Source organism: Lepidochelys olivacea, assembly GCF_965140295.1.
Source record: "Lepidochelys olivacea isolate rLepOli2 genome assembly, chromosome: 7".
Classification (NCBI taxonomy): domain Eukaryota; kingdom Metazoa; phylum Chordata; order Testudines; family Cheloniidae; genus Lepidochelys; species Lepidochelys olivacea.
The window spans coordinates 5,397,800-5,412,300 of NC_140417.1; the positions used below are offsets into that span (position 1 = coordinate 5,397,800).

The 14,501-nt window shown below is 45.8% G+C and overlaps 1 protein-coding gene across 2 annotated transcripts in view; it reads left to right on the top strand.

Annotated features, from left to right (window-relative positions):
• The first annotated feature begins 10,870 nt into the window (after positions 1 to 10,870).
• The window catches only part of SYNPR (synaptoporin), a 178,850-nt gene continuing 175,219 nt past the window's right edge, over positions 10,871 to 14,501 (top strand). For both annotated transcript variants that reach the window (XM_084634418.1, XM_084634416.1), the window contains exons 1-2: positions 10,871 to 11,086; positions 11,179 to 11,244. Coding sequence is in view for 1 of the 2 variants with exons in the window: in XM_084634416.1 (XP_084490542.1) it covers positions 11,069 to 11,086; positions 11,179 to 11,244 (84 nt within the window). In the remaining variant the exon portion in view is untranslated. The remainder of the gene's footprint in view (positions 11,087 to 11,178; positions 11,245 to 14,501) is intronic.

Consider the following 14,501-nt stretch of genomic DNA (forward strand, 5'->3'; position numbering starts at 1 on the left):
ACTCAGGGTTGCATGAGTGTAACAGAGAGCTGAATTTTGGCCACCGGTGTCTGCTTGTCCAAAGAGTGAAGATCAGATTCCTATACAATAATTCCTTGCTAGGTGCCTTGTGCTCTCTGTGCTGCACTCCATAGAATAAGCAACTGTTTGGAAAATAGTTTAACAAAAAGGCCTCCAAGCGATTTGTGACTCTTCTCACTCCGTTGCTACAGCTGGAAGTCCCTAGTCCAGATCTTAGGTCTAGATCTTGGCTTCAAACCACAGATGGGAGGGGTGGCTGAGGCGGCTTACCCTGGTCGCAGCTTGGGAGATCAGACATATTCTCTTGGGGTGCTGAGGGGAGTGCGTGCAGCTTTATCTGTGTCTGATTCTTTTAACAAGTCCACAGCGGTGGCTGTTGCTGTGCCCTTTGATAGGGCTGGGAGCAAAGGGTGAGGCTTTGGCCCTGCTCCAGTGTTAGTCAGTCCTACTTCCAACATTGAATTCAGCCCTGTGCAAAGGACCACTGCCACCTAAACCCAAATCCCGGGAAGAGCTCTGTTGATGATTTATGTGTGCAGGTCCCGCCATGCAGAGCTCTCTGCATGACCACAGCCTCAAGGCTAAAGTAATGCAAAGGCCTTATGCTGGCTTCCCACACAAGGTTGTATTTTGTTTTCAGTGAGCAAGGACTGAGGGGAAATGCTTGGCCTCTGCATGACTCCAAGGGAAGCAAAGATCTGTGCACTCTCCATCCTCTTGTGCCTAGCCCTGTGCAAATGAACAATTCTTTGCTCCCTCCATTGCACAAGTGGATCTGCTGCCTCTCAGTGCTAGTCTGCTGAAATTCATTTTCTCTCTTTAAAGAAAGCATAGCATTTAAACTTTTGCTTTGGCTAAGAGATTAAACAAAAAAAAGTAGGTCACATTTGAGGCTACCAACCTTGACAGAGTCCCTTTGAGAATTCAGAGAAACATTTTGGAATGAAAGAGAATATGACTGTCTGTGTTACTGGAGTTTATGTTCACGGGTTGCTTGCCCAGACACACTGTTCTTGTTTTTTGTATTCTGATATGGAAAACCTAACCCAACTTAAATATGGCTGGTGGTCAATTATATTCTAGTGCCTTTAATGAGGGCATTTGATTAACAGTAATACATTGTTTGCGGCATCTGGCTTTGCTAAGTGATAATTATACAGTGGTATTGTGATTGCTTAGTTTGAAATTTAGCCTGATTTTACTAAAAAGAAATAGTAGCATTAATTTTTGCTTTGCGGTAGTAGAGGGGTTTTTTTAGCTAAATTTGCTGAAATTTACTAATTACAGAATGCTCCTGTTTAAAGTACTGGAATAATATAATCTGGGAGCTAATATCTAAAAGGATGTGATTGATCTAGACAAGGGGTTGGATTTTTAATAGGGAAGGGGAAATTGAATTAAAAAAAAAAACTGACCTCAATCTTTGTCCAAAACTAAACTTCAAGCAAGCCTTCTTTGGATTTTGAAAAATGATTTATGGTGTCACTTTCCACTTAATTTCACCTGAACCCTATATTGAGTTACCAAAGAAAAACTGATATGGCTATTCTAGGTTTTCCTATGCAGTTGGAAGAAGAAAAAATCTGGAGACTATTTGCATCCGATGAAGTGAGCTGTAGCTCACGAAAGCTCATGCTCAAATAAATTGGTTAGTCTCTAAGGTGCCACAAGTCCTTCTTTTTTTTTTTTTTGAGACTATTTGTGACACTGGCAGGCCAGAGGCCAGCTCTTGCCCAGGCTGCAGGCATTAGCGAAGAATGGGGACTCTTATAGGTGGAGACCAGACCAGTTCACCTGTATGTTAGTTTTGCTCAAAATCGGTATTCGTCTTATAAGAATATATTTAGTGTTTACACTCCATGAAATGCTGGTAAATTGCTGCATGCATTAATCTCACTTGCAATGTCTGTTTTCCGTGCTATAAGGAAATAGGCAAGTTTTGCTATATAACTTTTGAAAATGTTTGCTCTGAACTTGTGCACTTGGGTATAGTTCAAGTGCTGATTTTCTATTTATAATATTGTAGTGCCCAGAGCCCCGGTCATGGACCGTTGTGTTAGGTGTGTACAAACACAGAACAAAAAGACATTCTGTGACCCAAAGAGCTTCCAATCAACTCCCTGTTAACCAAAATACCTTGGTATCCCTAAGGCTAATAGCAAGCAATGGCATCTGCCCTCAATTTTACAAATGCTTCGGGTATCCTCCGAGACTCTTGTAAGAATGATGTTTGCCTGTAAATACATCATGAAACAGAATAAAGAGACATCATGAGAAATCTGACTGCCTTGTAATGTTTCTTAAAAGAAGCTATACTGAATATAGCAATGAAAATTAAATGCTTTAGTTTCTGCCAGAGGTGCCAGAATGGCACATGCCACATGCTAAAGATGCCTTTTCCTCCTCTGCTCCAAAATAATTGTCATTTAACCCATTTGAATTCTAACCACTGATTCATTAAGTAACTGTTTGTCCTTTTTTCCAAGCTGTTTTGCGCCAAAGCCAACATTTGTCTGTGTTCTGACTGTTTCTAGTTCTAAGTTGTAGCTGTTATGTTGCAATACTTTGGGGTCTCTTACTTCACTGGACACCTTTTCACTTGAAGGCAGTTAATGACTCCATTTGGGGCCATTTTATATGCATAAAGCATTTTATTGGAAAACAACACTTTACTGAGAATTATTTAAATTCAGAGATACGTGACTATGTCTGAGGAACGAACAATGGTTTCCTACCAGATCTGTATTGCTGGTGGTCTTTTGGCTTTGTTTTTTTGGTTGTTTTTGTTTTTTGTAGAGGTATGTTGGCAAATCTGCATCTTCCTATTTCAGTATTTACAGGATGTCGGTTGGTATTAGTAAATTTCCGATTGCAGATTGTCTCTGTGATAGTAAGACACCTTCTATTTTACACAGGTATTTGCTGTGTTACACATATTGAATACAAATGTATAACTATTGACGGCTCCTCACATAATTTTCCAAAAAGTTACTTAGAGTGACTGAGTTGTTGTCAAAAGCACATCCAATTTTGTAAGGGGGTGGAGAGGGGGGGCTTGTATTTGGCCTTAGCAACCATGGCATCAAGAGAAAACCCTCCTGAAGCTGTTCTGGAGTCATTGTATTTCTACTGAAAGACGCTTGAAACGAATACTGGAGCAGCTATTCCTTACTTCGTATGGTCACAGGCGTTAAGCCCGGGAGAGACATTATGATCATTAAGTCTGACCTGCATAATACAGGCCAAAGAACCCCATGCATCGACTCTGCCAGCAAGCCCAATCATGTCTGGTTGAGCTAGAGCGTATATTCATACTATGGGCAACCGTCCCCTGTTACCTTTCCTCTCACAGCATGAAGAGGGTCATTCATGAAGAAAGGCTGCAGAATGCAACCTCCACAGCTGTGAGTGCCACTTCCATGCTATAACCAGCTCCCACCGGCTCAGTCTCTTCACATGAGTTTTTCTTGGATTGCCAGAGCAGAGGTTACTGAAGTCTCTACACAACCTCCTGTGCAGCAGCCCAAGCGCCCTATTTGGCTACTGGAGGTGGAATTCCTATTTGCCCCAAAAGCAAATGTTTGTGGGGGGCTGCAGGTAGCTTTGGGGCTGGACTTGTCATTCAGACAAAACACAGCCATAGAAACAATCCACAAAGACAGTCAGATGGGTGAGTGAGCTAACAGGTCTTTTCCTGGGAATTAGTTGGGGAAAGCTTTGTGCCCTGTGTCATACAGGGGGTCAGACTAGACAATTACAATGTTCCCTGCTGGCTTTGCAATCTATGGATCCGTCTCTAACTCCTGTGGCTCAAACAGGGTCTAAATGTATCTGTTCGTTGCTGGGGCATGAGGTGAAGGTTCAGACACTCCTATTGCTGAGGCAGAACATGCTACAGAGAAATATTTTAATCTAATCACTTCTGATAGCGACTAGATGTACAGCTTTTTAAAAAAAAAAAACTTCCTTTCCTTCTTGGGCATCTGCCAAGAGATAATACATGGTGAACAAATTTGATAACTGAGACCCACAAAGGGCATAATGATCCTCATCAGTATGGATCCTGAAAAGAGTGACAAGGGAGAGTGTGAGACTTAGTCCTAGTCTACACTAGAACCATCTGGTGTGCTAAGCACCATATGGTTCCCCGAATGTGTGTGTGTAAGACCTCAGACCATACACAACTGCCCCCAACACAGCACTGATATTACATCCACCAGTGAGTTTCAGCTTGCTATAACCATCTGGTCTTCCTCAGTGCCCGTCTCTACCGATGCAATGCCACTATGGATGGCGATCGTTGATGGATTTGCCCTATCACATAGCAATCAAGTCATAGATTCAATACTGGAAATACAAGAATATGGGGAAGGAAAAAAAAAAGCAGAAAAGACCTCGGGATCATCTAAAGAATAGAGGGAAAATATACATCTGCTACTTTTAATATTGGGTCCAAAAATAGTGTTTTAATGTTACCAAAATTCCCTTTGGAACATCAAAACAATGTAGATCCCTGGTAAAGTAAGTTAGAACAAGCCTTTCTCCAGGTTAAAAAAAAAAACTTTCTAGGCTGATGCAGCTCTCTGCCATGTCTCCAGGCTGAACACAGCCTTTGCAGCTTGGAAGAGGCCTCTGCCTAGGCCAGGTTCTGAAGCTAACTTCAGTTCCCGGTGAAGTCTTCGAAAGCCGGAGCCGGCCTCTGCCAAAGTTTGGATCCCAACCCAGACCCAGCTCTGAAAGACTTTAGCAGGCCTCTAATCAAGCTCCACTAAATACTGGCCAATTGGTTAACCCTCTCAGTGAAGTACCATTCTGTCTCAAGCCCTAGATAATCCTCTCATTACCATCCCACGCTGATAACTGCTTAGGTGGCCTGTCTGATCTGCTTTCTGCACTTCGCTGCACAGCAGTCAAGAATAGAGTGACCAGATCACAAGAGTAAAATATCAGGACACATGTGGGGAGGGTAGCAGCCACAGGCTCACAGCCCCCACTGGAACCATGGAGGAGGGGGACGCACAGCCGTAGGAAGCTATGAGGAGGGCACATGGCCCCAGCTCTGCCCTGCCCCTCAAGCCATGGGTCAGGGGCGCACGGCCGTGGCTCTGTCCCCTGCTGCAAGGGGGGTGTCTCAGGGCTGCAGCGGGGGGTTGGGGTGCTGACTCGGGGAGGGAGTTTGGGTGTGGGAGGGGGCTCAGGGCTGGGACAGTGGGAGGGGGTTGCGGGAGGGAGTGCAGGCTCTGGGAGGCGCTTACCTCAGGCAGCTCCCCGGAATTAGCAACATCTCCCTCTGGGTCCTAGGCAGAGGCGCAGCCAGGCAGCTCTGTGTGCTGCCTTGCCCCCAGGAGTCACCTCGCAACTCCCATTGGCCACAGTTCCCAGCCAATGGGAGCTGCAGAGCTGGCCCTCATGGCGAGGGCAGCACGCAGAGCCTCCCAGCCCTCCCTGCACCTAGGACCCAGAGGGAGATGTTGCCATGGATCCGGGTAGGGAGCCTGCCAGCCTGATGCCAACCGGATGCCTGGCAGCCCTACAGTATCGAGACAAACGGTGTCCCGATCGCACATCGGTCGGGACACGGAACAAAGAGTTAAATATCAGGACGGTTCTGATTTTATCGGGATGTCTGGTCACCTAGTCAAGAATCCACTTTGCTGTAAACTGTGCATCACAGCTGTCCTCTCCACCAGCTTCTCCGTTGCTTCCTCAGTCTTCTCGTCTTTCAGGCTTCAGCCCACGACACCTGTGCGCTTTACCTTCCCTTTACGGCCACCCGAGCATGCTGCTTTTGCACTGCTGCTGAGAAAGGGGTTGCTAGCAGTACACACACCATTGGGGCAGCAAGGGGGAGTCCGGACATGTGGGGATCTAGCACGTGATCCTGCAGGGCAGAGCCACAGAGAGGTTTTTAGGAGCCCGGGGCGAAGTCTGAATCTGCCCTTCCATTAGAATTATGACTGTGGGGAGGTGGACCATTGAAGCATGAGCCTGCACGGCATGCACCCTGCAGCAGCTGCTCCTGTCCCACAGGGCTGGGTCTGGCTTCCCACTTTGGGCATTGTGACCTGGCGGGTGGAGTTGCAGCACCACTCAGGTTTGGCTTGGTAGCCCCTTGATGGAGGGGCCACCAGGCCAAATGTGAGTAGCGTTGCCCCTTGTGCCAGGTTGCAACACCACTTGGTTCAGTGGCCCACTCAAATGGGGGGCCTGGGGCAAACTGCCCCTTTTGCTTCCTCTTCTGGGCAGTCCTATGGAAGGAATAAAGCTGCGGGAGGAAACCATGCCATGGTGGGAGTGTGGGAGTCAGACATCACTGTACATGTTGACAAAAAGGCCTCTCTTGACCTGTTTGTCCATCTTTTGGATTGTCTTATAATGGCATTAGTTGTGGAAGTTCTTATAGAATCACAGAATAGAGGGTTGGAAGAGACCTCAGGAGGTCATCTAGTCCCATCCCCAGCTCTAAACTGGAACAACACCAACTAAATCATCCCAGCCAAGGCTTTGTCAAGCCGGGCGTTAAAAAATTCTTCCTGAATTAGTGTTTTGTTTGTTCTGCCATTCAAGAGAACGAGGTATGGGCTTGCCGAGTTCTGTAGATGGGGCTGATCACTATTTTTGCCTAGACAAACAAGTCCATGGTTCTTAAGTTGGTATGTTTAACTCTTAAACCGCTAATATCTGCATTTCTGCCATTTTAAATTGACCTTGATTTCTTACACAAAGAAAGAAGAGAGAGAAGAAAACAACGACCTGATTGTGATTTTTTACACCCAGAGTAATTGCAAGCTGGCATTGGCAGTTTTCTTATTACTCTGTTTTGTGAAGGAGCGAACAAGCATATTGGTTGGATAAGAAAGGTGGAGCACAAGAATTGTTGTCCCTGTATTGTGAATGTAATCTTTGAGAGGTGCGCTCCATGGTTTTGATGACCCGGTGAAAGAGGTTTCATCCCTCTGAAACATTTTTTTAACCTCTTTAGTCTCTCTACCCTTTATCACAAAGATTTATAATTGCACCTCTTCTGCATTTTTGGGAGGCACTGCTTACCAAGCACAGTCATACAGGTGTGAAAACGCAGTGGAATATAATTTAGCGCAAACCTAATTTTAGTCTCTAGATCCTTACTCTCCCCTTCAGAGTTTCCAATTGCAGACCTTGCACATTTGCTTGTTTGAATGCAGGTTTGAGATTTTTTTTTTTAATGTAGTATCAAAAGGCGTGGGTCTTTGTTTCTTGAATTTGAGGTGTCATTAGTAGAATAAGATTTAGATTGGGAGCTTTAAAGCCAGTGAGACATTTCTACTGCTAAGATGTCTAAGGTTTTGTGTGCAAAGAGAGCAGCTGTGAAAGCCAAAAAAAGCATTTGTGTTTCAATGTGGCAGAATGTGCTAACAGCCATCTGGAAGACTCAATAAAGGATAGGGCAGATATTGGTCCATAACCAGACTGGTCCATTGGTGCCATGTTCATCTGAGGATTTCCATTCAAAGAGAGATCTGACCATGAACTGGCTCTGTGCTGAAATAGCATCAAATGATCATGAGCCACAAATGCCATTAGGTCATAAGGGAAGAAAATTTTTTAAAAAAAGAAAAAGACAAAAGCACTTGCATATGTAAATCAAAATGCAAGCATAAAAAATTAAAAAAGCAGGAAGCAAAATAATCCTGTATTTCTTCCAGATGGCCCAGCTTTTCTTCAATGTGCCATGTATAATCTCTGAAAACTGTAGCCAAGTGTATTGGTAATAAATTACAGGAGTGTCTGTTAAGGATGGGATTTGCAAGAGGCTAAGGAAGGTAGGTGTCTGAATTCCACTGATAGTCAAATGGAGTTGGCCACTTAACTCCCTCCTTTGAAAATCCCAGCCTAAATTACCCAGGTCAAATTGTGATTGTGAGAAATGATCTTTCTCTATCCATCACAGGTTCATCCTGATTTTCAACTGCCCCTCTGTTAAACATTTCAGTATTATTTTTATCCTCCATTTTTGGAATTATGTGAACCTAAATCGATTCAACAAATCTCCAATTTATAAACTATTCTCTGTGAAAACTACTCTATTAAAGGAAAGGTACCATGAAAGCTACTCTAAATAGTAAGTACCGGTAAGTAGAATGGAAATGTCAGAACTAGCAGTCTGGGCAGTCATTTATATTAGTGCAAACTAGTACAAATCTTTAGATGACATCTGAGGTGTTATCTAGGCTATGATCTTGGGATGGAATTGGAAACCTCTGAAGGAAGAAGGACAATGTGCTAGCTCTTTACATACAGTGGCCCTATTTCTTTGTCAGGTCTGGGGCAAGGTCCTCACATTAATCTACCAAAGCACCTCCACACTGGCCTGGAGATACAATGTCTAGGAGTCGGAGGATAACTTGCATCTCTCTGCACGTTCATTCTGTTGCAGCTACATTGAGATTACCAACAAAGAATGTCACGTGGTGATGGTGCATTTTGGCTTAAGACCACTAATTCATTTCACCTGTACAACCAAACAGCCAGCATCTGTCTGATCACTAGAGTCCCTCAAAAATGCTCTATATTTTTCATTGAAATTTTTGAATGAAAAAAAAATTCTGTGGATTTTTCAGTTTTATTATTAAAAGAAAACTAAAATCTTTTTCAGTTTTTAACCTCTCACACACATGTGCTCTCTCTCCTTGTTTTTTTCACTAGGAAGAAAGAATAGAAGTGTGTGTGTGTGTATGTATGTGTGTGTGTGTGTGTATATATATATATATATATGTGTGTGTATATATATATATATATACATTTTTTTCTTTAAAATTTTAATTTGGGTAAAAGTTATTTTGCATTTGAAAAAAATGTTTTGATGAATTTTTTTCCCACTTCTGTTGCATGCTACAGATCTGGCTCAGATATAAATTGATGACCTTTGGATGAAAGACTCTGTGTAAAATTACCATTAGGCTCTGAGCAATTCAGTTACCCCCCTAAACTGTTCTTGATTCCTAGACTTTCTAAAACTATGTTTTTAATGCAGTTTCTGTATTTATTTGTTTTTTTACAGCTCTAGACTGGAAAAGGCTAACCAAATTACTGATTTAAACTTTTGATTATGATTAGCTCCTTATGTGGAGTAACAGCTTCAGGTATTTAAAAAATGAAAATGCTTGGAAATGTACTTAAGGCCCAGATGGAGGCCCAGACACTGAATGTGCTTAACTATACCAGCATTCCTACTGAGACAATTTGTGGTAGTTAAATAAAGCATGTGCATAAATGTTTCCTGGATTGGGGCCTAAACCTGGAAATGCTAGCTGCAGAGCACCTGCAGTTGTTATGTAATAAGATGCTTCGCCCCCACCCTGCCCCACCTTCTCTTTATCCTTCACTTTAGCAGGACATAATTCCATCACAAAGTTCCCACTGTGATGTTCTTCATGTCAAAAGGAAATGAAACTCTGTCAGTGTGAGAGGGTGATGTAAAGGATGAAAGACAAATGGGAAATGCTCTCAATGCCAGGTTATGGCAATGATATATTATTAAGGCTATGTTAGGAAATAATGCCAAGCCCGTTGTTCTGCTGTCAAGCAAATGTTACAAAAATGCCAGTGTGGGTCTCTGCAACTGGTAGGATGGCATAACAATTCCGTTGCCACATAAATTTATGTTTCATGGGGTCTAATGTAGAATGTGCTCTGGGGTGGGGAATTATCTTGCATCTCGCTTTTTAAATGACAGATTGTGTGTTAAGGGAGCAGGTTCCTTGAAGATTTTTAACACCGATGGCTAGAACTGGTGGAAAGATGCTAAGATCTGGGAACGTTTTTTCTTGAATTTTTTTCCACGCAAAGAAATAATTGTCAGATTTTCTGACAAGACTCACTGACGGTGGTTGTTTTCACTTTGCTTTTTCTCTCCTTTTCCCCTTCCGCCGCCTCCTTCTTTTACCTTCCCCTCCCTTCACCTTTTCTCCTTTTGCAAGTAAAAATGCATGTCCAGTGATTTGCGGGGGGACTGAAGGAGGAGAAAAACAATTGGAGAAACAAATTTTAAAAATGGGAGGGATGTTCTGACAAACGCCCAAAGACACACAAACTGGACAGCTAAAATAATCCCTCAACATGTTTTTGTGAAAATATTTTTAATTTTAAAACCATTTTTTAAATAATTTTTCAGCCAGTTCCACGGCTGGAGAATGGTGTTCTGTAAGGCCGTTGAACTCCGGGGACTAAGCCCGCTGTGCGTTTGCAGGATCGGGGACCAGGTGGTCCGTGTCTCTTTGGCAAAGGTGGGGGGTTAATAGACGGGTCAGTTTGCGATTGGGTTTTTTGGGTTGAAAAGGAGCCTCACAAATGCCTCAAAGCTCCAGAGCCCTGTCGGCATCAATGCAGCTGCCCTCTAGGTCCCCTGGAACGGGGCTGCACCCCGCCAGCCGCTTGGAACTCCCCGGTTCAGAGCCACCGGCACCTTCGCCGGCTTCCCAACTCCATAGTGTGCCCTAAGCCATCAGCTGGTCCCCTGCACCCCATCCCTTCGTGCCCCCATCGCTCGGGCTCCCCTTAGCCCCTCTCAGCCCTGCGGGGACCTTTCCCTCCACCCTGCCCCAGGCTCTGTAACCCGACAGCCTCCCGCCCCAAACTCACATCCCCACCCCGGCTCCCCTCGCTCCTCAGCTCGGCTCCTTCCCCCTCTGAGCCCCATGCCCACTGCCACCCCAGCCCCTCCCGGGCAGCGCCCCTCCTTAGCTGCTCGCCTCTCCGCGCGGGCCCCGGGGCGCGCCCTGGCCTCCCCAGCCCAGCGCTCCCATGCCCGGGAAGGCGGGGCAGAGGCGCCCGGCCCGCCCCTCCCTTGCCTCCGCCCAGCGCGCAAGGCTGGCGTGTGCCTCAGCCCGGCGTGCCCGTGTGGAGGGAGCGCAGCGCCCGGCTCCAGCCCCGGCTCCTGGGTGGCTTCTCCGGGCGCGCAGCGGTCTCCAAGCGGCCTCTGCGCGCAGCGGCGCCTGGGCGCCTTGACGCGCTAGCCGGGGAGGGCAGTGAACTTTTGGGCGTCGGGGGCAGAGGCTTCGGAGCAGCGATGGAGGCGGTGAACCAGGTACGGGAAGAGGCGGCTTGGGGCAAGGGCCCGGGCCGGGGCTGGCTCTCGGTCTGCTCCATGATCCCGTCTTGTGTTTGCTTTCTCCCTAGCTCGCCTCCACGGGCACCTTCCGGGCGGTGAAGGAGCCGCTGGCTTTCCTGCGGGCGCTGGAATGGGTGAGTCGGAGGAGCTGGCTGGGGCGCGCCGCGCAGGGCAGAGGATGCGCCCTGGTTGGGCGAGGGGCTTGCAATGGGGCTGGGGGCTGCAGCTGGCTCCCAAGTGCCTGGAGCGGGCGAGGCGTTTGCCGGCGCTGGTGCCGGTTCGTGTGCCGGGGGCCGGTCCCCTGCTGGAGAAGCCCCTGCCGCGCGGTCTCCCCGTTTCCCCGGGGCTTGGGGAGGGAGAGACGTGCCTCGGCGGTGGGCTTGGTGCTCATCAGCTAGCTCCGACCCTGGCACGCCGAGTGCTGTTGTGTTCTTCCAGTTCCTGGCCATGGACTCCTGGCCATGTTGAAGGCGCAGTGGTCGGTGTGTATGCGCCGAAGCCCTTCTGTCTCGGGGGGGGCACAGCCTGGATCGCCTCCTCCAGCCATGCTGGAGTGGGAGGGTGGAGGCAGAGACTTTCCAAAAGTGTAAACACAGAACAGGCGGCTGCGTGCACATGTTCCCCCTCGCAGCGAGCTAAGGAAACGGGTAGCGATGGACAAAGGAGACTTGGAAATGAGGGGGAGACAGCAAGGGGGAAAGGAAATAGGGGCTGGGCTGGGGTAGCTCACACCATCCCAGCTAGCTTCCCCCGTCACCCTAGCTGCAAAGTTCTTTGGATTCTAGCACCCTCCCCTTTGGCTCCGCTCTTTGGCTGTCGTCTCCTTCCCTGCCCCCCAGATCCTTGCACACAAATAGAAGGGGAGGGAGAATTGTGTTGTTTTTTTCCATTCTCCATTAAAAAAAATCTTTATTGTACATTTAGCAAATTTGTCTCTAGGCTGAGCTGCAAAGGAGGCAAATAATGGGTTAGTGGCCACTGTTTCTCTGATCGTTATTCAGAGTGAAATCTGCAGGTCAAATGACACCCACTGCCAGTAGGTCTGAAGGAGGAGGAGAGGCTGTCTGAAGGGAAAGTTCAGAGCATGTCATGTAGGATTAATCACATTCGCCTAACGCTGAGTGGCTGGTAAATGTCAGATACATGTATGTTTGTGTGTTATACATGTGTGTGTAGATTAACATGTAGTGGGATATAGCAATCTCCTTTGAAGAGGTATATTTTGCTGTTTCGTGCATTTTTATATTCAAATTGCAAATTCGATATAGTGTTTCTGAATCCAGCATTTCAATGTGCTGGAAGAATATGTATTCATATTGCTCTGTGCTGCTTGGGGACATTCTCTGCAATGATTCTCAAGAGGCGCTCTGCTCTTGTATGTGTCTGTAACAGCCATGCTAAGCATTAGTGCTTCTGGATTTCTGGGGAACTTGGAACATCAGGTTTTGTATGGCAGGGGCAGGGAGTCCTGCCTGCATCAGTTTGTTAGCAGGGCCTGGGCACCTGTGAAATTTTTAAGGAAAGGGTGTTTTCTCTTGCTGAATGGGTATTAAATGTAATGGGCGGTCGTGTGTCCCTGTTATAATGTCACTCCTGACCCCATTTTTTATATGGATAATTTAGGCCAGCCAGGGGATAAACAATGGGAGGCTTTTGGTGCTTTCAATCATTACGACTTGTTTTCAAAGCTTACTGTAGTTGTGAACTGGAAACATTGGTATCTAAGCTGTGTGTACAGCTTACAGCTTCCCTTGTGGTATTGACCAAAATGACCCTCCTCTGATGGCTGTCTGGAGGCCTGTGGGAAATGAGTCGGGGCTCTTCGTCCAGTTCCTTATGGACAAGTGTCCTCATCATAAAACTTGCCCCCCTTTCTTGGCGGTCTCCGTACAGCTCCCAAGCAAGGACCAACTCGGTCTAGAAACTGGGCCTCCCAGTTTCACGAGATGGTTCCTCTCCATCCATTAGGTTCTTCGGGCAGTGAGTGGAAGCCTGCACTGCTGCTCTCAGTGCTGAATTTGTGCTATGACTAAAGAGTGGACTTCATTCTCTAGGGCAAACCAGCCAGCACTAACATATGACAGCAAGCTCTTGTGGTCACGGGTGACATGCAAAACAAGGGTGTGGAACTCTTTCCCTGGTATCCTGTGTTCTTGCCAGCATATGAGTGTTATAGAGAGACATCTCTTGACTCCATTGAAGTACACTGGATTAAAGGGAGCTTTATGCATTGAGAGAGTGGGCAAACTGTAATCTTTTGCTAACATGTCAGAGGGGTTGGGAAATAATTGTTCATTCTAAATAGATGTATGTGAAACTGAAAGTGCTGTTCAGTATCTGATGTTTAAAAGAGTGTGGATGATTTTAAAAACCTTTCATATGATCCATTTTTCTGCTTTTCCCAGTTTGCCTCCCCCCCCAATCTTTTCGCTCCTCTCTGCATCTCCCCTTGCAGTCCTTTCTCCCTGCCCTCCTAGTGCGTCTGCACTCTCTTTTATTCCCCACCTCTTCTGAACATTCATTTGTTAAGCACTTTAATTTTAAAACCAAGCACTCCTGCAGATTCTGTGGCAGCTCTCAAATTCCACAGCGGCACTTGATCAGAACAGTCAAAGTACAGCGCTAATTGCTGGATTTACAGCTGTTTCATTTTGGATGTTGAATGGCGTGTGAGTGATTTTTGTTTTATGCAAAAAGTGCTGACCACAGTGGAATTCATCAAAGCTGCTCATGTTGGTAGTGATGAGTTTTTCAGGACTTTATAGTCATAAACTATAAGGAGGCCTATCCAGTGTTGTGTGTTGGAGATTTGATAGTGGAATTGTAATGCAATAAATTGAACTTTAAAGTATTTTTTTAAAGATTTCAAAAGAAAATTTAAATAATTTTCTGATGCCGCCTTTTTGCTCCTTTATGACGTGTAAAGTAGGCCTAAACTTTTTCTCAGCAACCACAAAACTCATAGCTTTTTCCTGATTGTGTTGTTTTTTTTAACCTTAGCAATATTAAGAAATGTCAAGTCTGTTCTTTCCTGATTTTGCTGAATCAGATATCTTTTTGTGCGCTGAGCTTTCTCACCATTGAATTGAACAGGCACTGGGAATCTTAACCACAAACATCCTTTTCTCCCAAAATGTTGCTCAGATTAGCCAAGTAGGCGTGTGTTTATTTAAAGAAATATTCTGAAAATAGAATTTTAAGCAGCCTGACTAGCAAATCACTCCCCCTGTCATTTGTTCCTCTTTTGTGATGTCATAATCCCACTAGTTTTCCAGTCAGAAGGGGTGTTCCAGGAGAGACCAGGTTTCAGTTTCTAAAGTGAAAAAGTAGTAGGAAACATACCGAGGTGGGGAAAAGCTCTTTATATATCATAAAGAAGCAAAAAAAAGTA